General features: G+C 31.1%; 3 protein-coding genes and 1 pseudogene across 3 annotated transcripts; 1 reads left to right on the plus strand and 3 right to left on the minus strand.

The window, feature by feature from the left end:
- Window positions 1-300: 300 nt before the first annotated feature.
- On the minus strand, window positions 301-2345 carry LOC114178108 (annotated as a pseudogene).
- Window positions 2346-7922: 5577 nt separating this feature from the next.
- On the minus strand, window positions 7923-11718 carry LOC114168622 (transcription factor PIF3-like). The gene is made up of 7 exons (XM_028053541.1): window positions 11535-11718; window positions 10821-11054; window positions 9660-10719; window positions 9464-9565; window positions 9270-9335; window positions 8824-8889; window positions 7923-8733 (listed from the first exon to the last, which is right to left on the minus strand). Exons 2-7 carry the CDS (start codon window positions 10856-10858, stop codon window positions 8221-8223), a joined length of 1845 nt encoding a protein of 614 aa, XP_027909342.1. The 5' UTR covers window positions 10859-11054; window positions 11535-11718; the 3' UTR covers window positions 7923-8220.
- An 8381-nt stretch (window positions 11719-20099) lies between these two features.
- On the minus strand, window positions 20100-22346 carry LOC114177985 (pentatricopeptide repeat-containing protein At3g24000, mitochondrial-like). The gene has a single exon (XM_028063628.1). It carries the CDS (start codon window positions 22337-22339, stop codon window positions 20234-20236), a length of 2106 nt encoding a protein of 701 aa, XP_027919429.1. The 5' UTR covers window positions 22340-22346; the 3' UTR covers window positions 20100-20233.
- Window positions 22347-22891: 545 nt separating this feature from the next.
- Window positions 22892-24012, plus strand: LOC114195300 (hydrophobic protein LTI6B-like). The gene is made up of 3 exons (XM_028085721.1): window positions 22892-23089; window positions 23195-23294; window positions 23766-24012. The coding sequence occupies exons 1-2, from the start codon at window positions 23000-23002 to the stop codon at window positions 23276-23278; spliced, it is 174 nt and encodes a 57-aa protein (XP_027941522.1). The 5' UTR covers window positions 22892-22999; the 3' UTR covers window positions 23279-23294; window positions 23766-24012.
- The last annotated feature ends 3640 nt before the right edge of the window (window positions 24013-27652 follow it).

A 27652-nucleotide genomic window follows, 5' to 3' on the forward strand; every position in this document is an offset into this window, starting at 1 on the left:
TCATATATCTCATATATCTCATATATCTCATATATCTCATATATCTCATATATCTCATATATCTCATATATCTCATATATCTCATATATCTCATATATCTCATATATCTCATATATCTCATATATCTCATATATCTCATATATCTCATATATCTCATATTTTTAAAAAGCCCTAAACAAATGGCCAGTGCCATCTTTCTCACTCTGCTTCATCATTCTTTTGCACATCTTCGGGTACTGACACGATTACCATTGGATGGCACATAGTATTGCATTTCATTTCGGTGTCATTCTTCGAATCCTTCATTGCTTCTTTCATTACCGTCTTCCGTGCTCACCTCTTCACTCTTCCCCAGAGAAGAGTATAGAGCCCCAAAACGATCAACAGAGACCCTAGGGCACTAAACAAAAAAACAAATGTGAGCCAAAACCAGTTATTATTATTTTGATTGGTGAAAAACAATAATGCATGCGATTTTCTTACGTTCCAACATATAATTTCTCTCGCAGCAAAGCCCAGCTTAAAACGGCAGTGAGGACTAACTGCAAAGGGATAAATACGGATACATAAAGGGGACCTTTTCTCTCAATGGCCCATGACATAAGGGAATACGATAACCCGGTCGCCATTATTCCCTGCAACCAACATTAACATATACTTAGTATATGAATCAATGCATAGTGTATATCAATTCTTTTTTAAGGTAGCATGTGCATGTACCGCATAAAGAGCAGCGGAAAGTCTCATGGCATCGTGGAGTGACCAAGCTGAGGCACTGTGGTCGAAACATAATGCAATGAACATGCACTGAAAGCTTGCCAAGAAACACATTAAGCCTGTGCTTGTGTAAGGAGCTGGGAACTTCTTGCTTATGTCGGTCCAAAACACGAAAATGAATAGGTATAAGATATAACACAGTGGTTCAGTTATGTAAGTTGTACTAAGTTAGGATATGAAGTGCTTACTTGAATTATGAACCACAGCGCCCAAACAAGAGTGCTACCAATTAAGAACAAAGGACCTACAAACATGTTGCCTGAGCCAGAAGCGGTAGTTCCTTCGATTTTCTCTGCATATCTCCAGTGAATACTAGATTGCCCTAAACCAATGGTTTTTCCATGGTAGAATGACAAAATCATCGCTCCACTCACACACAATATTGTCCCGAATACCTTTGCTAGCCCATACCTCTGCTTGATTCCTAGATTCTCTTGTCTTTCCAAACAACAAAACAAAACAAAGATTAAAACATAGTCGCCATGTTACTATTGTGGGAATAAAAGGTATTTGGTACCAACCTGAAGATAACTGCCAGGATAAAAGTGAAAGCTGGCAGCATATTGGACACTGCACATACAATTGTAGGGGTTGAAAATTTTAGCCCCACAGAGTATAGCATCTGGTTTCCTGTAAATCTGCATTCAAGTTCAGTGTGATTAATGTTATCTTTACCTCTGTTAATGTTATGTTTTGGAAGAAATTAATCTTGCACGGTAATTAATCAAATAGATAAATAAAATACATTACCCTGTCAAGGACGATAGTAATATCCGAAACATAAGCTCCTTTGTCAACCTGGGAAGTGTCTTCCTGAAAGAAGAGATGGAAAAAAAATGAAGTTACCTTATTAAAAGGTAATACAGGAACGAAAATTTATGCATGCAAGACAAACATAAATGACAGATTTTGAATCAAGCATGGAGTTTTCCTATTAACTGAGTGACTATGGATGTTGTCTTTTTCGATAACATTTTTGTTATATCTTTCCCCTCTTCATGCATGTTCTTTGCTTCAGTTTCCCAGTAAGGCAAGAAGCATCTTTCATGAATTTCTGTATATTTACCAGTTTCATTAACCGTTTGAAAACGTATGAGATTGATTGACTTCAAGATAATCAGGAAGAACATGAATTTAATTTAAGAAAACTGTTTTCTTGATTATAATTTGCGTAATAGATGGAAAAGGTGTTATTTAATAAGAACAACTATCACCTCTCTTTTCAGAGTGGCCTCTACCCGATTAATACAACAACATATACACAGACACATGAATAGATAGATAAACGGCACCATCAACCAAAACATTTTCATGCATGCAAATAGTGTAAATGAAATGAAACAAAAAGCAGAGAGTTATGGGTGTATATATATTTAATAAGGTACCATTCAAGCCAGAGAGCAAAGGGAGCAAATGGAAACGGTGGCAAAGAATTGTCTATATGTGACGAGGATCAGAGGACTCATCCCCGAGTCTATGGCCAGTCTTGAGGTAATGTTCACTACAGCAATCAGTAATTGCACCATGATCATTAGAACGACGGAAACGAGACCGCTAGCCATAGCCATGTGAATTTGTTTGTGAATGAGATGCACAGAGAATGACTACATTCTCAAGCCACCTTTAAAGCCAACTTTAAGCAAACACTCTTTTCGTTTTCGGTTCTTATTTTTTAAATATTCTTTCTGTTACATTTCAAAATCAAAATCAGTTTTATAAATATATTATATTTTTCTTTAAAGATAGAAAATAGAAAAAGCAATTTATATATTGATTTTTTTTAATTTGTTACTAAGTTCATTTTAAGTTTGTAGATCTTATTTTGTAGATCTTAACTATGGTCGAAATACGGAAAATTATTAACCGTTGCTTCATTTAGATTTAAATTATTTGTTTTTTATTGGCTTAATGATTACATGTTTGAAATAATTGTATGATACGGTAATTTTATTAAAAAGAAATATAGATAATGTAAATACATTTTCATGATAAAAAAGTAAAGTATTATTTATTATAATTAATATTTAATGATTTTATCAAAATAACTTATTTACTCAACATGTTTAAAAATCAACATATTTTATATATCAAATCATTCTAAAGAATATTCAATAATAATTCACATTAATATATATATATATATATGTATTTTTTATCCTAATTATTTTTATTAATATTGTTACTATTGTAATCAAAATTTTATATACTTTAAAATTTATTATTATAATTAAATTAAATATTAAGTAGTGATATAATAAATCACTTGCAAATACTATTATAACACAAAAATATGCAGTGGCTTCATCCATTTAAATTTCTTTCATAGCCATTTAGATTTTAAGGTTCTGGAAGTTGCCTCCAATAAGTTAATGTGATAACTAATTGAGTAGCATAGACATCCTAAATGTAAAAGATATAAAATTAGGTCACCTCTTGATTTTTGTTTTGATTTTCTTTCGGACGATGATAATTTCTAGAATATTAAATCTTTTAATACTTCCAGATATTGTGTTTCAGAAGTGCTTCAGGACCCTATTTTCCAATTTTAGTGTTCCCGAAATGCATTTAGTAAATTCTAGAATTTGAATTTTGAAATATCTATAATTATTTAATAACATATTAAAATAATGTTTTTTTTAAGTCCAAAACACGAGAGAATAAAAGGGAAAATGATGCAAGTAAAATCCAAAAATAACATTTTAAAAAGTAAAAATGAAAACACAAAGGACCGCAAATGAGGAAAAATGATGCAAACGAAATCCAAAATTGGCATTTTTTTAGAATACAGAAAACATGAAAAAACACAGAAAAAAAAAGAAGCAAATATAATCCGAAAAAGTTTTTGGGCCTTCAATTTTAGATAAGAAAAAAATTATCATGGACTACAAACATGTACATGTACTGCCTTCTCTATTTCTTTTGTTGAGGAAAAATGGTAGTAAAAAAATACAGAGCTAATAAAATATAATCTATACTGTTCTGTTATATAAAATGGATTAATTTTTTTATGTCTATATTATTTTTCTAAGTTAACATAGAAGCGCAGAAAGAAATTCATTTTAATGAATTACAAAAAATCTCGTAATAGGCCCAAATATCCAAGACTTCTATATGCAACCACTAGTTTAACTTCAACACTTCCTTTTTGTGCCCGTGCACATTTCCACACTCTTGCAAAATTACCCATTTTGTAGTTTATTTTTCTCTTTGATTTTATTAACTTAATCTTATCTTTTCCAATCAATTTAATGTCATTAGATATAATATATATATATATATATATATATATATATAATTATTCTTTTTAATTAACCTGTATAGGGATGTTCTTGGTTTAAATTTTCATTTTTTATTTAAAAATGTCCCAAAAGATATTCAGAAGAATGTAAGCCCTATTTTTCAGTTCATATGTGTTTGAGCCTGAACTTTTCGTAGGCCCAAGACCAGCCCATGAAAGGGACCCCCAATACTCTGTCCAGCCCCTCACACTCTCACTTTTCTCATCTTCAGAAAGTTATCCCTCTCTCTTTCCTCTCTCTAGTGAAGCAGAAGCTCTGCTAGGGCATAGAGAAGTTCTCTCATCTTCAAGCTAGCCAAGTCCACCCCCAACCCCAAGTAAGTTGAACCTTAGGTTCTCTAGTCTGTTTTTCCCTTTTCATCGTTTGGGTACGTTGGTTTGGATGGGGTTTAACCTCCTGCCCTTGTTTTGTCTAGATTTTCATGTTTAAGCTCACTGCTCTAGCTCTTGGAAGAGCTGCAGAGAACAAATAAGATGAGTTAGACACAAGTGTCACCTTACCATGTAGTCCGCTATCTCCTCAGTTGGTCTCTCCCCGGTTGATACATGTCAGCTTGAACCCAGGAGGGGTTACCTGCAGAAGAGTCTCCGAAGCTCAAGTAAGTCAAAGCTCTCAGAGAGTCAAATCAGTGATTAATGAATGCGTACCTTTAAATGATGGAGTCCACGCGTATTTATAGAGCATTAATGACGTTTGACCATTTCATGGGCTGGGCCTTAACTTGGGCTCTAGGTGGGGCTTGCGAGTGGGCCAGGGCCCAAACCCAGGCCCTTAAGATTTATTGAATGTGGGGGTTTCATCATACCGAGTGTATTGAAGTGGTCGGCTTAGGCTGTAACCTTACCAGATATGCTCGAGTAGTCGGTCTAGACCGACTACTTGCCTTGATGGCTTATGTTGGTGATATGAGGTGCAGGTTGTCCTCTTAGACATTTAGTTTAGGTTAAAACCGGTACAAGTTAGGCTAACTCGGCCTAGGCTGGATACTTGGCGGTCTCGATATGCACATTGTTTACTTATTTGGTCGAGTTTGGCTAGGTATGGTACACCGAATCTAACAAGGTAAGGGAAGCTAGGGTTTCACGTTATTTCTATTTTATGTGATTAGTGTGTTGTGGAATATGATACAAGATTGGGGAAAACGTTAAATTTTGGTGTATTTCCAAGTTAGGGGTCAAATATTGTGATATTTGACGTTATTTTTCGTATTCTGGAAGCGTCGAGTGGTCGAGTGGTCGTTGGGTGAGTGTGTATTTTTTTGATATGCGCAGTTTTAGTAAAATTGATTTTCCCAACTCATTAACAGTTCAAATTTGAACATTTGGTTCATAACATGCTATTTTGTGGTTTGATCTGTTGGATTGTCGATTAGATGTCTGTAACTTGAGAAATGTGTCACGCATTACTGCAATGATTTTGGTTTTGTGATAATAAATTTTCTTAAAAATTTTGGTGTAAGAATTATGGTTGTGTGTTGTGCTTGATTGTATGGAATTGCAAGTACTTAAATGTTGACACTCATTTATTTGGGATGAATATTATTTTGTGATATATATATGTCATGGTTTGCATTTATAAAGTATGAGATTAAATGAAATCTTGTTATGTTGAGTATGAAATGGAAAACATGACTTGTTTGGTTGGTGGATTAACATGAGACTTGAATGATTGAGATGGCATGTAAAAATTGTTGGTAAAAGAGTTTCAAGGGAAACTCTTGGTGATGGTGGTTAGTGTATATCTTGATATAGGAGATGTCTAGATAATAATCTTTCACGCTCATGTAGAGCAGAATGATTTATGTGGTGAGAGTGGTAAGAGGTCCTAGTCTTGGCTCATATTGGGCCAAGACATTAGAGGATTAACCCTGTGTGATTGAGTGATAACCCCTTACGTCTAGAATTTGCAGAGTTTAGAAGTCAGCACAGGCGCATACTTCCTTTAGAATTATATATTATATATCAAGAGTAGTCATAGAGTCTTGAAATTGTATGCGTTCACATGATTTGGGTGCCTGGGTGCCTATTGTGTTAAATTTTAAATTCTTTGAGCAATCTTTTATAAAACAATAGTACTCTTGTGTTCTGTTTTTTAATTGGCATCATGGTGTACCTAAATTTTCTCCCCAGTATGTTTTTGGAGAACTGTATTAGTTGTATTAGTGGATCCTCCATGCTTTATGTCTGATGCTCTATTAGTTTAGTTGTTACGCGTGGGTTTCTAATCCACCTTGACCACGACTTCCTTTACAAATTTTCTAATTTCTATGAAATTTTTTATAAATTTAAATTGGATTATGTATAAACTAATTTATAAAAACATCTTACATAATTTATTTAATTTTTAATTTACATATAAATTATTTTTAATTAACGGAGAAGTTTATTTTCATTTCATATTTTCTACCCTACAAATCTATAAGGACAAATTCTTCCTCATATACATTTTTTTTTCTTTAATATTGGAAAAGATGAGATAGAATTTGTTTTCACTCATTACCTTGGCCCCAATAGTGAAAAGTTTGAATTTATTTCGAAGAGATAATTTTTTTTTATCATCGTATTGTTTGGTACCAACTTTTTTTTCATTGTTGCTTATTATTGAATGAAAAAAAAAATTATTTGTAATTTTTTTTTGTGTGAAAAGAATATACAAGAATGAGGTTTTACTTATACAAAATAAATTTATACAAAAATTGCCAATTAAATATATAAATCATAGAAAAATAGTTTTTTGTTCATTAAAAAAAAAGTGGTTTAAGAAATGAAAAGTAAAGTGTTTAATATTAAAAGCAATTAAATAACACGTAGTTAGTCTATAAAAAGTGCCACCATAAGAACTGCTATTACCAAAATAAAAATTAAGTCAATATTAACATAAAAATGCAAATAATAATAACAATAAGGAAAATATTAAATTACATTCGTCATTCTCCAATAATCTCCTATGTGTTATTAACGAAAAAAACATAGATAATTTGTTTTATTCTCTTATAATCTCCAGTTCACAATTTTAGTCAACAAATTTAATTCCCTAATTTATAAAATTATACAACTTTGATATAGATTCATCAGTTGATTTTGGCATGAAAAGAAAAAAAAATGGAGATGAGAATCGATTCCCTAATCTCCAATATATTTTAGACTACCTTATCACTTAAGAATCTGGCTTATTCACTTTATAATCTAAACAATATTTTACAAGTATAACTACTTCTACACGAGATAATTAATTTTTTTATCCAAGTATCTTGATTTGTGTGAAATTATTATTTTTAGTACTTTCTTTGATATCTATACAAGACTCCAATAATGTTATCCAGCATGTTCTGTGAAAATAAATCCAAAGTGTATTTTATATTAATGATTTTTTTTACATAAATAGTTTTAATTAAAGCAATTTCTCTTAGTTCAATATACAATTGGTGAAACACATTACTTATTTATATACGAGTTTCGTTAATGTTAGAGAAAATTTTATATGTATATACGCAAGACATATTTAATATTATAAACTAAACAAACCAAATTTTTTTAATCTGATGAGTTAGTTGATTAATTTAAAAAGATTACTAAAGAGTATCAAATTTATATTTGAACTTTATAAACGAAAAATTGATGTGAACATATATATTCAAATCGTGATAAATATTAGTCAGATTCATTCTTCTTACATTTCTTGTGAACTAACTACTGTTTATTATATAAGGACTTGTTTGTACGATAATGGTTATTCCACTATGTGTATGGTTTGATTGTGTCAAAATATACAGTTCACAAGTTTATGATAATCTTCTTATGACATAATTTACTTTATCGACACTGAATCATAGCCCACAACGACAAGTAAAAGTGAATGATCAAGTTATTCTAATATAACATTTCCTTACTTTACAAGTAAAATGTCAAAAACAAAAAACACACGTATATCAGGTGCATCTAGTAATACTTACTACAAAAGTTGCAGTTCCTCTGTCAGTGGTATCACCACTACTTGGTACGAAAGTTGAGTGTTCAAATCCACCAGTTTTTGCTTCACACTAGCACAACACAAATGGACACAAACATCAACATGCCTATGGCTCAAAAAATCATCATGGAAACGAAGTCTGTTATACCCAAACCTTAATTCCAACCAAGATATATTACACAATGTTACGACACAAACCTGTGTTGACATCTGGTTTGTCGGTGTTTTGTGCATCTTGTGAGTTCACATGTGGCATCGGATCCTTTAAGTTACAGGCTGAAACCGAACCAACATTTTCCGTAAGTGCTGATGTTCCAGAGGCATTTGGTCCTAAAGTTGATGCTTTCATAAAGGATTCTCCTGGAAATGAAAATATGGGAGCATGTGGCATTTGCATTGGCATTGGCATCCCAAACACTTGAGCATTTGGCATCCCATGTAAAGCAGTGGAAGCAGGTGCATGTGCTGTGGGAAGTTTTGTTCCTTGCATTTGGGGCACATGAAGCATTGGAAATCCAGAACACTCATCATTACCATTCACCATGCCCATGCCACAACCCACTCCTAACCTCATTTGCATGCCAACACCTACAGGAGAAAATGGACCCATATGTGGTGCGTGCATCTGTTGTATTCCCGGAGGTAACATCATACCAGGCATGTAAAAACCGCTTCCCATTGACATTATCTATGTAAAAACATACCAAACGTTATCTATGTAAGATCCTACACCGTTTCATCAATTAAAATTCAAAGGATTCATGGAAAAGAAGGGTACTTGAAGTTGGAGTTGAAGTGTTTTCAGATACTCTATCGCCTCATCCAACATCGAAGCTTTATCCGCCTAATACATGATAAACAAGAAATCGAGTATACAAATAGAACTTAACTTTGTGATGTTTAAAACAAATTATTAAATGGTTTTCTATGAGTGAAAAGGCTTAATTACTTCAAGATGTGCCAAAGACAAAGCCACTATTTTACGACAAAATGACCCTGTTGAAATTCTTGTGGAAATATCTACATGCAGAAGATATATGTCTCAAAATAGTGGCTTTGTCTTAAAATTTGCTTTCAAGGTTTTACTTTTTAATAGCTCTTCAAGAAGCTCCGATGCTTTGATAATAACATTGTCCATTGACACACCCAATTAAAGCTTAAATCATATAGTGTGAAAAAACTTTCCTATGCGTACCAAGAAAAAATGAGAAAGTTAAGTTCAACCTTATTGCAATTTGGGATTAGTTCTTGTAATGCACGCATCTTCTCATTGATCCTGTCTCTTCTTCTCTGCATAAACAAACACCAAAGTTTTATTATCATATACATCAGAAACAATATAATTAACAAAGACTTAATAAGGAACATTGGTAAAAAATTTAATTAACTCAACACAAACAGTAGATAGTCTTGCACACCCTTTCAGAGAGATTATGCACTTCAGCTGAACGGTGTCTCTTGGCTCCAATTCTCGGTGCAGGAACCTCCTTTTCTACACCAACTGATTCTTCCTCAACATCCTTAAATTGAAAAAACGTTAATATAGTGGAACACCATAAAACAAATAAGAAAGCAATACTAACATAACAGACAGCGTAATTCTAAGAAACTAACTTCACTTTGGCTCTCAAAGTCGTCGGTGTCTGTGCTTTTTGTCTTCAAAATTTGATTTGGATCCTTCAAACCCCTCTCTGCGCCATTGCCAGAGCAAACAGAGGAGGATACTACAGCTGGCTCTGCATTTTTTTCAACAGCTTCCTTTCCTTTGTTCACACTTTCTCCAACGACTACATTTGAAGTGTCATCAACCCTGCACACATCTTTGCAAGAAGGATCACACTTTGTAGAAACACCACCATCCTGCTCAAGATGTTTTGGCTCCGTAACGTGATGATGACTTTGTGTGACTGTTTTTTTTGGACACTCTCCGAATAATTCAACTTTTGTTGATTCAGAAGGATTAGCTGCAACAGTTGCAGCAGCACCTTTTATCTTTATTCCCACACTTCTTGATCTTGATGCCAAACCAATGTTCTCAAGGTTAGCTTTGACAATAGCAGCAGGCTTTGCAAAGAGGGAAAAATTCATCATGGTGGAACTACTGCTACACGCAACTGGACCTTGCTTCTCCATCTTTAAGCTAGAAAAACCACTTGAGGGAGATGGAACATTATTTGTATTATTTTCAGCTATATCTATTATCTTGGATCTAACAGATGCAAATGGGGTGTTTTTATGAGTGTCCCTAAATACCTTACTACAACTATTTCTTCTGTCTAACAAAGAAAATCCATTTGATGCTGATGGCTCATTCATGGTGACCCCAGATAGTTCATTGAAAAAATCAGAACTATATCCATGTTGCAAAGAGTCATCTATTCCATAATTCAACCAAGGCATCACCATGTCTTCTTCTTCTTCTTCACTGAAATACACTTCACCCGAAGGGACCACCCTTTTGATTTCATTCAATTCAGCTCCTAAACTGCCAAACTTCCCCATCCTTGTGATGGTAGCATTATTATCATTAGCATATCCTCCTAGAGGAGTGTGAGATGGCGAGCAATGAGATGGCAAAGTTTTACAATTTGGAGTCTTTCGAGCTTTACAGGATTGACCTTGCACTGAAATCTGGCCCTTTTCCCAAACGAGCTCAAACAAATCATTGTTGGGTCTGCCACAGAGGTAGGGTTAAAACAAATGAGGAAGCAAGTCTCAGAAACACAACAAAGATCAAATGAAATGGGATTAACAAAAACATGATATTGAACTTACGCAGAAGATTGATCCGCTGCATAAGTGTTGTTGTTCATCTCTTTTGGGATCAAGTCTCCCTTAATTCACACGGTAAAACTCATGCAGAGGCATGATGAACTAAGGTAAAGAAACACTCTTATAATAAACTTAGCGATTATTGTTGTTGCATCCGACAAAAACACAATGTTAACTGCGAAGTGCGAACCACCTTTCACAGGCCACACACGGAATCCTGACGCTAGCCCCACCACGCTGTTTGATTTGAATATAGAAGAGGAAAGATAAGAAAGTAACAGTAATAAATAATTATTTGCGGATCTTTCTTTTGCTCCATATTAGGAAAGGAAAGTACTGCGACATGGATAAATAAATTAATGACATAGAAAATGGGGTCAAACCAATTCTTAAATAACCATATACCATAAATAAATTATCCTTGCCAAGTCAAGAATGAACTCAACAAGACTTCAAAATAATTCGGTCTTATAGTTGTCTAATCAGCTTTCAGTTCAGATATAGCACAAGCTATAATACTATTTTCTATGGATAAGATTACCGTCGCACTAATTCAATGTTGAGAGTGAAATAAAGGAAAACCGTGACAAATAACCAGGGAGTAAAACCCTTAAGAGAGTATCTTAAAAAGAAACAAAATTTCTTCACCCACAAAATTTGCTTAATGCAATAAATAGCGTTTGAGTTATGATGATGATGATGCATTAACAGTTCCACCTTGGCAGTTAATAGAAGTCTTAAGAGACCACCGTGTCACAGCTCGAACTTAACTTAAGAGAAACCTCAAAGTTTCAGAATAGGAAGGAACCCAGAAGAACGCGTCGTGAGGAAGTTGCAGATAAAAGCATTTAGACCCGAAGACACATGTCACATAACATGTCACATGTACCAGCAGACAGAGAAAAAGGAATAGATTCAGGAGTTTTCTGTCCGGGATGTGATATGTATTACTCTCTTCAAAATTTATATTACCATCTAATAACTACTTTTACTAATTTTTTATTTTATAGTTTAATTTTAATTTTAGTTTAATATTTTATTGAGATTTTAAATGGATATGGAAAAAAAATTCTTTTTTTTTCCTTTATTTTTTAACTATGGGATTCCAGTTGTTAAGGTTGTGTGGGACCCTTAATTTTGCGTAATCAATCTCAAACAAAATCCAACGGTTACCTTCAAGTAACTCTCATGACTGACTCACTCAGATCACACGGCTAACCTGGTTGCCACAAGGCCGTATGCAATTGATGATCACTAAGCAAGAAACATATGACCATGTGAATAGTTATTATTATTATTATTATTATTATTATTATTATTATTATTATTATTATTATTATTATTATTGTAGTATGTATTATGATTTTTTGTATTTGATTAGTAAAATTTACATTTTCAATAAAAATAATATTAAGGAAATAATATAAATTATAATTTTTTTAAAAGATAAAAATATTATTATATTGTGGAACTGTTAAAGTGTGTGTAAATTTTTTAATAGTTAAATAATTTATATTTGTCTTTTTTCCTTTGTAATTGCGTTAAAGACAATTTAGTTACCTTATTTAAAATATAATTAAAAATAAAAAAATATGGTTATAGATTTAATAGTTTAAAGAATGGAAATAGAGGAAAAACTAAAGTAGTTGGGTTGTTCAGCGTGATTTTTGACTCAATGGAATAAAACGAAAAGAACGATGCATGGTGAGTCACGTTTTCCCTTCAGTCTTCACTCTAACAGACAAACGTTTCTTTGGCATTGTTATCATAGTTGCAACAATCACGTCCTCTTCCCATTTTTATATTTTTTTTTTCATCAAATATATTTTTACATTTTTTTTTCATTAAATATAAGGTGATCATGTCATCTCTTTTTTTTTTTAAATACTTTTTTTAATAGAAATGTATTTATGTTAGATTTTTACTGATTAGTTTAAACTTTTCAAAATAACCGAAAGCTAAAAATAAGTTAAAACTACTTATTTTTTACAATCTAGTCTGAATTATCTATGCAGAACATGGACGAAAAAAATTGATGAAACACACGGAGATAGTTTCATGAATTTCTTTTACAAAGTTAACACTGATTCTTAACTTTTAGTTACTTCGCTGATAAAATACAATTGCAAATTAAGTATGTTGGAATAGATGAATTATGTGTTATGCAGTTTTCCATGTTTATGTATATTCTATATGCTTTTATGGATTGTCAGCAACATGTTTCGTTGTCTCCTGGAACAAATATAAAGTTACAACAATAATATGCTTGATTCGTGTAGTAAATTAATTGTGACATTTGTATGGTGGTTGCATTCATCTATTTGCTACTTTATCAGTACTGTACATATTCTTTGAAGGGTACGTGGATGATGCAAAATTAAAATATTTACATAATGTAAATATTCACAAAAAAAAAATGGTTTTTTTTTTCTAAACAAACGCGTTATTTTGTAATGTTTATTGATGTGTTTTTATATGAGAACACTACTTGTATGTTCAGATGTTTTTATTTAAAACCTTGGAGACTTAAACACTTAGCAATTGTTTTTTATAATTCTAACCAAACACAAAATAATTTATATTTTTAGTAAATAAATTACTTTTGTTTAAAGAACTTAGTTTCCTCACCAAAATTATATTTTATTTTTCGAGGTCCTTTGTTGGGGGAGTTAAAAAAGGTACCTGAAGAAAACAGAGAAGGCATTTAGTAAATTAGTAGGGGTCCATCTTATAATATGTGGAGCACATGCCACGCAAGAGATGAGATGAGTGAGAAGACAAACTCTGACCAAGTTAGCTGAGGCGTGAACTTCACGTGACTGTCTTGTCTTTTCCTTTGGTTATAGGCGAGATGTGATAAAGTGAATGTGATGTGAGTGAGTGTTTTTTGTGTTGTGCCACTTTACTTCACCTTCACCCACTTAATTACACTCTTTCAAATTTTCTGCAATTATCATATATCATTTAATTACGTGAGAGTGATAATATAAGATGCATTTATGGCTTCATATATCGCCATTTAAGATTTTCACTTATCTACACTTTTCACTTCAATGTTCACCTTTTAGCCTTATTCTTCGATTCCACACAAATCTTCTGCATAGGGTCCAATAATCTTGTTGCCTTTATAAAAGTGCATCAAAAATCGTGAGAGATATACGGTAATGAAGTAGAAAAACTACACAAAATATAATTTTAATATATAAATTTTGAAAAATTTGTGAGGTCAAATGGGAAGAACATCCAATCAAACTTTATCAAACCCTTTTTAAGTCTGTCCCAATCACTTAAGTTTAATTGTGTCTATATATACTTTTTTCCTCGTATTGTCTTCACTCTAGGGAGATGATCTGAAGAAGAGTAAATGGATGGATTTGAAGAGATAAAAAATAATTATAGTATTGTTTGTTTTGAAGGACATATAAAGAAATTTAAAGAAAAAGTTTATGAAAATTTATAAATAATTTTATAGACGTGATAAATGAAAAAAATATTTTAATAGATTAAATTATAAAATTACTCTTTTGTCTCTGGAATGAAGAGAAAATAAATTTTATTTAGGTAAAATTAATGGAAAATACAAGCTATTTAGTTAGAATAAAAATTTAACAAGTATAATAAATTTAAAATAAAATTTGATTGGCTGAAATTTTGTTTTAATTATTTATTGAATTACAAAAACTAATAATATTATTATTAGTTATTATGGTGAAGAAGTCTATTGCACACCACAGCACAAACCAACAATCACGGCCACACACACATTAATTTGAAAAAAAATAAATAAATGAATGGTAGTTTTAGTTATTTGCATAGGATAAATAGTAAATTTTTGCTAATCCCTTCGATTATGTGAAGATGCAAATAACACACTCTCCTGCACCTGCATGTTCCTTTCTTCTATTACCTTCAAATTTGCAGAAACGAACAAACTTCTTCCTTGCAAATCCATCTCTATAAATAGTACAAGATTGGAAGCAAATACAACATTAATCTATCCAAAGATGTTTTAAAAATAAAATTGTAACAGAAGTGAGTTTAAGCTTCAAAGTACGATACATCTTAAAATTAATGACTTTAATAATATTCAAGAGAATTATACAAACAAGAGTATTTTAAAAAATCAAGTAAGAAACTACATTCTATTAGTGCATTCAATTTCTTTTTATGGTGATATGGTATTGTAATAAGATACTTATTGAACTCATGTGTAGGTGCTCTATTTGATTTGGGAATGAAAGTTTAATTGTTGTTAGAGTATTAAGATCAAAAATTTATGTATTTGAAATGAAATAAAAAAATTTTAAAAAATGTCATGTTCATGAAACATTTTTTTTGCAACGCCTGGGGAGCGAACGACGTTAATCGGTTGCACCTCGGCCGTGTCGGAATTTTGCTTTCAGAGCGGTGGTTCTTCCACGATACAGTTGTCTTGATTTCTGTCTTCTTGATAATCTGTTGTATTGCTAACAGTGTGCTATTTTGGTTTCTCTATTTTCCTAACAGAGGTTACTATATATGTGGAGGATAACCATTCTTGATTGTATGTTCAAGAACAAACATATATGTTTAACAACCTTTGTGGTGGAACATTAAAATTATAACAAATTAAATTGGTTTGATTTAGTGTGTGGTTTATAGCGAAATAAGTCTATGCGCTTTAGTGCGTGGTTTATAGTAGATTAAATCCGTGCACTTTAGTGCACCGTTTACGGATTAAACCTGTGTGTCTTAGTGTGTGGTTTATAACGGATCAAAAATCATGCACTTTAGTGTGTGGTTTATAGTAGATTAAATCTGTGAGCCTTAGCGCATGATTTAGCATAAACAATTTGTGCGCCTTATTACGTGGTTTAGTGGATAAAATTTGTGCGTATTAGTGCGTGGTTTAGCGAATAAAATTATAAAATTATAAAATCATGCACTTTAGTGTGTGGTTTATAGCAGATTAAATCTGTGAGTCTTTGCGCATGATTTAGCAGATACAATTTGTGCGCCTTATTGCGTGGTTTAGTAGATAAAATCAGTGCGTATTAGTGCGTGGTTTAGCAAATAAAATTATAAAATTATAAAACTATAAAACTATAAAACTATAAAACTATAAAACTATAAAACTATAAAACTATAAAACTATAAAACTATAAAACTATAAAACTATAAAACTATAAAACTATAAAACTATAAAACTATAAAACTATAAAACTATAAAACTATAAAATTAGAAAATTATAATAGGACTAAATTCAGTATTTCGAAATTGACTAATTCAAAAATTCACTCAAAGTTAAGGGACCAAAACCATATTTAACCCATATTTAAATCATATTTACAAATACTATGATACATGTACCCGTCCCGTTAACAGGTATAAAAATACTTGTACTCATCACGTGCGGTTATCCATTTACAATATTTATTTCTTACTCGTTGCAAATATCCATATATACAGAATTTTTTGACATCTCTAATTTTTCCTATATTTTATTTTGAATGAAGAGGTGAATTTTACTTTTTTATTAGTAAAAGTTACTTTCATACAACTTTTTATTATAAGATTTTAGAGGACGTTTGATTAACAGTCCTACGTTCTATAATTATATATCTAAATACAAAAAAATATAATAATTGAATAATTTGTCAAAGTTTGACTCGATTTGTCTGATTCATTAATCTGATGGACTAGAGACATGTATCTTTTCTAAATTAAAATTTTAAAATAATTTAAAATATTAATTTTAATGCTCTGAAAGTTGTCTTGAGTAAATTGGCGTGATAACTAATTGAGTAGCGTAAAAATTCTAAATGTAGGATTGGTCCGTTTTGATCTAATCTGTAATTTATAGGCGAGGTAAGGTCGCTCGTCGGTTTTTTTTTTGTTTTTTTTTTTTTGTATTTCAGGGTTTTTTATTATAAAATTGTAAAATAGAGTTTGTTGAATTTAAAAAAAAAAAATTTGGGTGAAGTAGTTACGGGGGACAACTTTGTTTAAATCGTTTAACTTAACGACTTCAATTTTTACTTTTTTTTTTCAAATCAATTTTAATTTTTTTTAATTTTTTTTCAAAATCTCATTTTTTTTTCAGGTTTAACAAGTTTTTCATTATTTCTCCTTTTTTCTCAAATTTTTTTAGTTTTTAGTTTTCATTTTTTTAAAAATTATTTTTTATTTTTTAGTTTCGTTATTGTTTTTAAAAAATTTTAGTTATTAATTTTTTAAACAAAAAATTGAAAAAGTGAAGTTGTCGTGTGAGGACGATTTCACCTTTTCCAAATAAAAGAAAATGTTAGATGACGACATTAATTTAAAATAAAAATAAAGAAACCGGTCAGGGAGAAGACGACTTCATCTCCAATGTCATGACCATTTAACCATTTTCAAAAAAAAAAAATAAGGAGCCCATTTATACAAATTTGACTTCTAATAAACCCCAAAATTTGACTTGATTGTGTTTATATATTCTTTTTCCCTTAATCTATCGAAACATTTTTAAAAATAAAATTGCAACAGGAGTGAGTTTAAGCTTTAAAGTACGATACATCTTAAATATAGTGACTTTAATAATATTCAGGAGGATTATACAAACAAGTGTATTTTAAAAAATCAAGTAAGAAAGTACATTCTATTCGTGTATTCAATCTCTTTTTATGGTGATATGCTGATTTAAAAATGAGAATTGAAATTCAATAAAAAATGTGTCTTTTTAACAAATTATATATTTATTCCAAAAGGTGCAAGTATACGATGGTAATGTTTAAGAGTTTTTAAATTTTGTTTTCATATATTGTTTATTTTTTACAGTGTTTATGTGTACTGTTCATGTCATATAAAACTTGGATCCGCATGCATTTTTATATATTTATTTATATATGAGATGGAAATGCGATATTGTTGCGAGAAACTTTTAATTTTTAGTGAGATTATTTTAAAATTAAAAATATACTTAAAAAATAGGATAATTTAACCAAATACATGTATCTGTCATTTAATTTATGTACGAAAAAGGTGCGAACAATCAATTGCGCTCCTCGTGTATCATAACAATTTGCGTCTCATTGATAGGGATGGCAACGGGATGGCATGGGGACGGGTTTCACTATCCCATATCCATCTCCGTAAAACAAATTCATCCCCATTTTTATACCCAAACCCAACGGGTATCAAAGTTTTATCACATCCCATCCCCATCCCCACAGGATAACGGATATAATCTCGTACCCATACCCGTACCAGTTTCCTTACTAACTTCAATATAAATTTTAATTAATTTTTATAAATTACGGTAAAGGAAACATAATATTATCAAATATTCAATATTAGAAGGATGGTTGTTTCTTTGATATCAAATAATTTGAAATAAATTATAATTGCTTACATTTTAGATTGGAATACCAAATAAAATTTCATGAGAACTAAAACATTTATTAAATTTGCAAACTGTAAACATTAATGAAACCTAGTTGATAAAATTTAAAAATATTTTTAAAAAAATTTAAAGGAAAACAAATATTCAAATTAACGTATATTTTAAATGTTTGTTTACTTCAATTTTTTAAATTCTAATTAATCTCTTTTTTTATACACTAATAAAAATGATAATACATCACTTAATCAAAATGACACAACTAACAAATAATAAACATAATAAAACAAATTTAACATGATTATTGTATCTTTTGAACTTCAATATATGTTAGATGGTGATAAAAAAATATTCATGACAATTACATTAAATTTTGATATTGTAGTAAATAAAAGTTATTTATACAATTATAGTGAAAAATTACAGTATGATTGATATAATGAGTTAAAAAATAAAAATAATTAGATAAAATATACTGAAATAGTATTCTACATGATGAAAATAAACAACAAATAAAAATATTAAAAAATTAACGAATGTATGTCTTAGAAACAATTTGATAAACTATTGAAAGAAATCACACAAAGAAAAACGATTGTATAATTAAGGGTATGATAAAATGAAAAATATCTTAGACATCTAAGAACACTTTTCAAATATCAACATATATACTCAATAGTTGAAAAATAATTGTTTTAACGAAACAAAAGAGTTTTTCAAATGAAACAAAAATTAATAAAAATAAGTAAAGAATTTTTTTTATATTACCTAGTAAATGAAAGATTTAAGCTATTAAACACTTAAATTGAGAGTATTGAACATACTCATGTGAAAGGAAAATATACAATAAATAAAAATATTAAAAAATAATAGAAATATTCAAATATGAGATATAAAAAATTTTAATTGACATATATATTTTAACATAATTACATAAATGTTATGATAAGATGAAAAATATATTGGAGATGTGAATGAGTATCATGACAACCCAAATAATTAGAAGAAATAAAAAATTGAGAAATAAATAAATAATATATATATATATATATATATATATATATATATATAGGGTTACTTAATTAATTGTGAATATTTTAATATTTAAATAATGACCGGAGATATGGTGGGGACGGGTATTATGGCGGGGATATGTACATACCCATAACCATCCCCATACCCAATTGAAAAAGTCGGGGATTCCCCATACCCATACCCATACCCAGTCAATGCGGGATTCCCCGTCAAAACGGGGACGGGTTCGGATAATACCCACGGAGACGGATTTATTTGTCATCTCTACTCATTAAGAATAACGATTTATACATAAAAGAAATCAAAATGGAGAACAAAAATAGGTTTATGTACATTATGACCACAAAAACACGTTAAACAACTTCATGTTGAAGTATTTCCGGAATGGTTGTCTAAAGCGTGAACCATAGAAAACTATTGCCATCTTAATTAATATTGACAAAATAATTTTCCTAATTAATAATACCAAGACAAGGAACCCTTCACACCTGAGAGAAAAACGGTATCTTCTCAATATTATTGTTGTTATAAATTTTTTATTTCTTCTTCACTCTCTAGACTCGAACTATGTGTTATTCCTATTAAGGTCTCAACTGCAACAAAATAATAGAGGTAGATCTTTATTTTTATATATACTTGTGTGAACTTTTAGTTAATATAGATTTCAATTCATTGTTGCATAAGTATTAAGAAAATTGTATTGGGTTTTGAACTCTAAATTTTGATTTGTGGTTTTTTTTTTTTCTAAATGAGTTGAGAACTGGGAGTTTAAACTTTGTACAATTTGAGAATATAAGCAGGTTAGGTAGTTTTGTTAAATTTATACAGAAAATGAATATAACAAGAAACTAAAAAAAGTATTGGTGTAACACATGTTAAGAAAAAAAAATGATAAAAAATAAATCAGTCCTTGATTGGATTGTATAAACTGTTTAAGCATGTGTAAATCAATCTTAGTTTTTTCTTGTTCTTAGGCAGTCATGACTCATGTTCATTTTGTTGAATGTGTTTCAAATTCAATCACCAGTAATCCCTACAAGAGCAGGATCCATTTGTGAATCGATGAAACCTATTGATATCTCTCACAATAATTTCTCTTTGAAAAATCTCTGAAGCAAACTTCATAACAGTATGGCAATCACCACATGTCCTCAAATTCTTCTTTATCCTTACCGGAGATCCAGGTGGGAGAACCAGAAGTCCAAATGCAAGAGCTAATTTCTCACTGTGACACCACAAACTCTGCTCTTCAGAACCTTCCACGCTGTTAGTTGCAAACTGGGTCTCAGCCACATACCCTTTCCTCTTCATCAATTCCTTCAACTTCTGCAACATTTCATAAATCTCTCGTGTCCTTGAATGAGACCTATCATTCACATTGAACACAAAGGTCCTGTTCTTAACATCAATCCAGCTACACCCAGTCTCTTTCCTCACCCCATTCATCCCCATCAATCTTCTGACTTCATCAGCTTCTTCCAACATCCCATGTCGAGTATAGATATTCGCAAGCAGCACGTAGTTTCCTGGATTATCCGGTTCCAACTCGAAAAGCCTCTCTGCAACCTCTCTTCCCATTTCAACATTGCCATGCTTTCCGCATGCCCCAAGAAAAGCCCCCCAAACAGACGAGTCAGGCTCGATCGGCATCAATTCAATGAACCTCCATGCTTCCTCCAATCGACCAACGCGACCAAGCAGGTCAACCATGCAAGCATAATGCTCAAGCCCGGGTTCAATGTTATGAACATCAGTCATAGAATTGAAGTACTTAAAACCATCATCAACCTTCCCTGTATGGCTGCAAGCCGACAACACCGAAACAAAAGTTATGTATTCTGGCACAATCCCCTCCTTCAGCATCTCTTCAAACAATTCAATTGCCTCATTTGCGCAACCATGTTGATGGCAAACTGTTATCATAGCAGTCCAACAAACCACATTGCAATCCTTAGTTTCTCCAAAAACACCGTAAGCATCAAACAAACTTCCACACTTGCCGTACATAGTTACCAAAGAACTCGAAACACACGCATTTTTCATATGCCCGGTTTTTAATACACGACAATGGATGAAGGTTCCTTGTGCCAGTGCAGCAATACTTGCAGAAGCGTGAAGGAGAGATGAGTATGAAGCCTCGTCCGGTTCCACGCCTTCCCTTACCATATCCTGAAAAAAGGTGCAAGCTTGTTCGAAGTTTTGGCTATGAACACATCCCATGATCATTACATTCCACGTGACAACATCTCTATCTCCACCACCACAGAACAGCTTAGTTGCATCCTCTAACAAACCGCATTTGCAATACATGTCTACCAGCGAGTTCTTCACGTAAACCAACCCCATCAAACCACGCTTAACAATGCTCCCATGAACTTGTTTTCCAAACCCAAGCTCAACCAACCCAGCACAAGCACTCAACACGCTGGAGAAACTAACTTGGTCGGGGTCAAGTGAAAGAACCTCTCTAAAAGACCCAATGGCACGACCGAACATTTTGTTTTTAACAAACCCCACAATCATGGAGTTCCAGGAAACGAGGTTTCGGTGGGGCATTTGGTCGAACACATCCTCGGCGAAGGACATGGAGCCACAGGAGGCGTACATGTGGAGCAAAGCTGTGGCAACAAAAGTGTCGGTGTGGAAGGCGTGTTTGAGAAGCAAGGCGTGGATTTGTTGGCCCTGTGAAAGGAGCATGGCGTGAGCGCAGGCGGGTAAGATGGCTGAGAAGGTGAACTGGTTGGGGTATATTCCGGTGGTTCGCATCAGGTTGAAAGATGTGAGGGCTTGGGAGGGTTTGTTGAAATGGGAGAGTTGGGTTATGAGTGTGGTCCACGTGACCACGCTTCTTGAGGCGCCAGGGGTTGTGCCGAACAAGAGGACCGCGTGCTTGATGGAACCGCATTTTGCGTACACCACGAGGAGGCTGTTGATGTTGCCGAGGGACGTTTGATTGGTCGTTACGATATGCGAGTGGATTTGCGTCGCGTGTTTAAGGTTCTTCAGTTTTGCGGCCTTGTCCAGGTGAAGTTTGATGTCGGGAACTGAGGAGAATCGGTGCAATTTTGGAACACCATTTTGGTTGCTGCTGCTTCTTATTAGCAAAGCAAGTTTCATAATAATCATCACTCATGGAACAGTTACTCACTCTTGTTTTGCGAAGCTAACGAGACCCAAAAGCAATGGAAATATTGGGCCAGGCCTTCAGAATCAACCTAGTGTTAAATCGATTTCTTCCTGCACCCCATGTTATTTAAATGCACCAATAAAAGTTAAACTTCAGGTTATATAATTCTTGATATTAGCAATTTTTATATACAAAAAGGGTGATTGTCTTTATTACTACAAAAATCATTGTTAAATGACAAAGTAAGATAATTTTATATTAATGAGCATAGTTTGTGTTTTTCTTATTATGAATGATCACAAATAATAAGCGTAGTTTGCTTTGAATTCCATTATCATTTATGGGAAAAAAAAATCAAGTATTGAAAACATTATTTTCTTAACGTTTATTATACTTACATATATTATATACTTTTCCTATAACAATTAATGCATTAAATAAATTACGTGTATAAGTATTTATGATATAACTATGAGAAAACGCGTAATAGTTATTTCAATTTGTAGATGAGTAAAGAAATTGCACTTAATGCGAAGCGGTGAAAATAAGTGGAGTTGTTAAAACGTGTTGGCTGTAGTATAAATAGCATCACCACCTACACCTGGAACTCGTCGTCATCATCGTTGTGAAAGAAGAAAGAAGCAAAAAGGTAAAAGAAAATGGCCGGTGACAGCACAGCTAACTGCGTCGATATCCTCATTGCCATCATCCTCCCTCCTCTCGGAGTTTTTCTCAAGTATGCCTGCAAGGTATATGCACTCTCTATTTTCCTCTTTTCTTCTTTCTACTCGTTTCTTGCTTCTCCTTTTAATACCTAATTTTATTGCTTTCTGCTCTGCAAATTCCATATACAGTGTGAGTTCTGGATCTGTTTGCTGCTCACCATTCTTGGTTACATTCCTGGAATTATCTATGCTGTCTATGCCATCACCAAGTGAAACTCATCCACCTTTTGTAAGTAACCTTTTTTCCCTCTTCTTTCTCCATTTTTTTTTACGACTTGTATGAGTATTTGTAAAACTATGCAGTACTCTGCCATGCATGTACCAGATCAACTCAACTCTCTGTTTCTAAATCATCATCATCATTATGATGATTATTATTATATTCTATATTTTGTTTTACTCTTGAGCGATTTAACCAGCCAAAAAATGAAATTCGCGTTTTAATAGAACGCGCGGAAAAAAAAATCTCATGAATAGGATAGCCATTTTCTGAAATTGATTATTTGAGCATGGAATTTTGCAGAATAGTTGTGGTTAGGTAGTAGCGTAGTACTTACTTTGCTTTGCCTTAATTATATTTCTTTTTTGTTAAATTTTGTGGAGAAATAAGAAGAAAGTGGACCTGCCATTTTTTGTTTTTGGTGATGGAGGTGGTCCTTCTTCTACTCAGCAGTTGATATCAATGGTTTTTTGTGAGCAGGTGGACAGTGATTGAATTTCAAAGGAGCGTGTGTATGTTCTTCTGTACTCATCGTTTGATCTTAGGTGGACGCACGTGATGCTTTCGTTTTCTGTTTATCCGTGTCAATATTCCGTTTTAGTGTTGTGTTTTTTGTTACTGTTATTGCCTTATGTGGAACCAAACGTCGACGTTGTGTCCTTTAGTTTTAACGTATGCTTATCAAATTGAATTCGTAATAATTATATTCTTCTTCTTCTTTCGTATATATTAATGCATTTTGTAAATTTTCTTCCTATTTAAAAGAAATGTTTTAGATTGACATTACTATGATATGACAAATGTTAATCATTTTTTTCTTATTTAATTTTTTTTAAAATCAATAAAATTAATTTATTGTCTTTAATAATCCCTTTTTTCATTTATTATGGAGAGCATTTTCGTCAAACAATGAAACTGCTCTCTCGTGTTTATCTTGCTGAAAGCTTTGCTTAATTAATAGGTTTAAGAGATGGATTGGCTGGATTCATGAAAAATGGATTCCTACAAAAACTTACAACCGATTTAAATTAGCTATGCATATATATATATATATATATATATATATATATATATATATATATGTACGCAAAGTGCTAGTAAATTGAAGTGGTTGATAGTGTTTTGAAAAAAACAAGGGTACAAAATATTTTAAAATATATTATTATAATATAAATCATTACCGGTATAAATTATAATATTTTTGTATTATCAAAAAATAAACTAAAATCCAAAAAATTAATTAAACTGTACTTATAAAGAATATTAAATTAAGAAACGTGACTCGTCATATTTTTTCTACGTAGGAATTATTATTTTTTGGTCAATTAAGAACTCGATATTTTGAAGGTTTCGTTGCGAATAATATTATTTATTTTAAATTTTTACAACGGTCCTTTACATTATTTTTTTATCGTATAATAATAATATACCTTGTCTAACTTTTCTGCTTTTGTTTTATATATATTTTATTTCATCTATCATGTTGTCATAAAAAGTGGCATAAAATAAATAAAATGAAGTCCCCCTCTCGTAAATAAATGGAAGCCTCCACAAATGCAAACGTGAACATGGACAAAAGAAATATTATTAATAATAATATTACAACACTAAAAATAGGCACATACAGCCACGAGACACCTGCTTATGTTGTATTGGAATCATATTTGGTGATTGCGTAACAATTGAGTCGAAACCATTGTTTGTATAAGTTTCTTCGTAAAAATGATTTTTTTGAGTTAAATTTTGTTCATGTAAAAGTTAAAAAATTTCAAAAGAAAAATTATATATTTATTTTATTGTTTTAGAAAAGATTTTAAAGGACAAAACCATTACCGAAAACATTAGTAATATTTCAGTAAAAGTCGCATTCTAGGAGCATAAATTAGTCTTATTACTTATTAACATGAAAATTTTGTACAGACGATGTTTATTGACAAAAAAAATTATACTTAAAATTCTTTCTATTTATTTTTAATAATAAATGGTTACTGTATTCAATGATAGGCCCCAAGGTATGAAATCCTGAAGAATCTGGCAGGTGAGATATGAGAATAAAGGTTCTTCAAAATGGGGTCACATAAACATGAACAACCCAGCTTCATTGATGATATAATAAACATGAACACTTCAAATACACTGTATTCAAATCCTTAGTTCTCGTTTTTCTCACAAATTTTCAAATAGATGCATTGATCCTAAGGATATCGCAAATAGATTCAAATATATTATAGGTTTTTTTAAAGTATCTATATTTACTTTAAATCAAAATATTAAGAAAATAAAAGAAAATTCCTCAAACATATCATATTCTTGCGGGTAAACAATTTATAATTGAAACTTCTCAAACCATGCAATTATTAATCAACATCTTACAACATCACGTTTTAAAATCACAATTATGTTAAATATTCTCGTATCAATATCTTACAAGACATATTTATTCAATAATAAATATAGCCTAAATAAGTCTTTCAATCACAAAAATGCAAAAAATTAAAATAATAAAAAAACTTATTTATTAACATGAATCATGTTATCACTAATTGGGGAACATTATTTGAACCGTATTTTCCAATAAAATTGTACTTATTCATTTTAGTCACTTTACTTAAATGAAGTTGATGGTCACTTAAATAATGTATTCATGGTTTCACCTATAAGTAATTGCTTGAATGAAAAACCTTAAAATTACACGATTCCAATAATATATTTAATTCATAATACCTCTAAACAAATAAAAGTAATTTACTTTATTCCACGGTTCTATTTCTTGTATCACGAAAAGTAATTTACTCTATTATGCGATTCTATTTCTTATATCAATAGTAGATGTAAATTAGTAATAAAAATCAAATTTTATTGTTAAAAAATGGATTTATCGATAAAAAATTTATTGCTAATCACTGAAATCCGTAATAAAATAACATTATTGATGAGTTACATCGATAAATTTTATCATAATAATATTTACCAATAACTATTTATGAATTTTAAATATAAATAAGTACCACGGTTTTATTTCATTTTTTCTTTTGTTTATTCTTTTTTCACTTTTTTTTTCTTCCTCGTCATATCCTTTTTGTTACGCTTAACATCTTCAACTTCTTTTCTTTTTTCATTGGTGTTCCCTTCACCTTCATAGTTATCGATAATTCCTCTCATCCTTTTACCCCTTCTCCTTATTTTTCTTTCACTCATCTTCAATTATTTTATAACCGTCAAATTTGACAATAAAATTGACATTTATTTTTCTAGTAGATTTACCAACATATTTATTACAAGATTTTTAAAAACATGAATACGGATGAAATTATCATTGAATTTAAAAAAAAATGAATTATTAATGAATCTATCGATATATTTTCAAAAACTTAATTACCAACAATTTTTTAAAAAATCCATCAATAAAACAAACTTATTGATAAGTTTTCAGAAAAATCAATTACCAACAAAATTTATCAATAAATTTTACAACAATATCATTAAAACTCGTTCGACAAGTTTTGACATTCATTTTAACAATAAAATATCCATAGCTATTATAAGTTATGAATTACTAGATATTATTTTAAAACAAAATATGACATGATATTATTTAGATGATCAAATCGATCTAAGTATATTTATTATAAAAAGTTTCAATATTGAACAAAGAATTTTAATCATAATATCTTATAATTTCAAGATTTTCAAACTATTAGTCACTATTAAGAGCATGTTTCGATGAGTGTTGCCAAATCAATTTTAATTGACATGAATGAATTAATTGTAGTTGACGGAGAAACTATAATTAGTGACTTCTCCTTGAACGTGAAAATTTTAACTACAAATTAATTTTGAAAAAACGAATTAAACAACCTATAGACATTATTTTAATGATTTCATACACACCAAAATCAATTCTAGATCCATCTGACCAATTGACGTGAAACCACACAAACACTAAATTGACCAATTAAGTTTTAGAATTTATAATGGATCAAATAAAAACAAAACAAACCGTCATTTCTTTCAAAGTTAAAACTTGTCTTACTAAATAATTTAAACCCATCGATGAATGTTTTCAAGGGTTAACATTGCAGATATTTTACCTTAACTCGAAAACCATGGTCAAAATTACAATTTATTTGGTATATCCATACATTTTATCATTAAGCTCTACTTCAAAATTGTCTAAACCCCCTCTTTCATCACAAGGCTAATCAACCATCTAACATTCAATTAACTACACATTATATCAAATAAATTAAAATTTTATTTGTAAGGACTTAATCTAAATTAAAACAAATGTAAAACACATCCGTACCAATTAACAAATAAAAAAAAAACTTTGAGTATAAGTTAGAAGTTGAGTTAAAGTCTAATTC

The sequence above is a fragment of the Vigna unguiculata genome, chromosome 1, assembly GCF_004118075.2.
Source record: "Vigna unguiculata cultivar IT97K-499-35 chromosome 1, ASM411807v1, whole genome shotgun sequence".
In the NCBI taxonomy this organism is placed as follows: domain Eukaryota; kingdom Viridiplantae; phylum Streptophyta; class Magnoliopsida; order Fabales; family Fabaceae; genus Vigna; species Vigna unguiculata.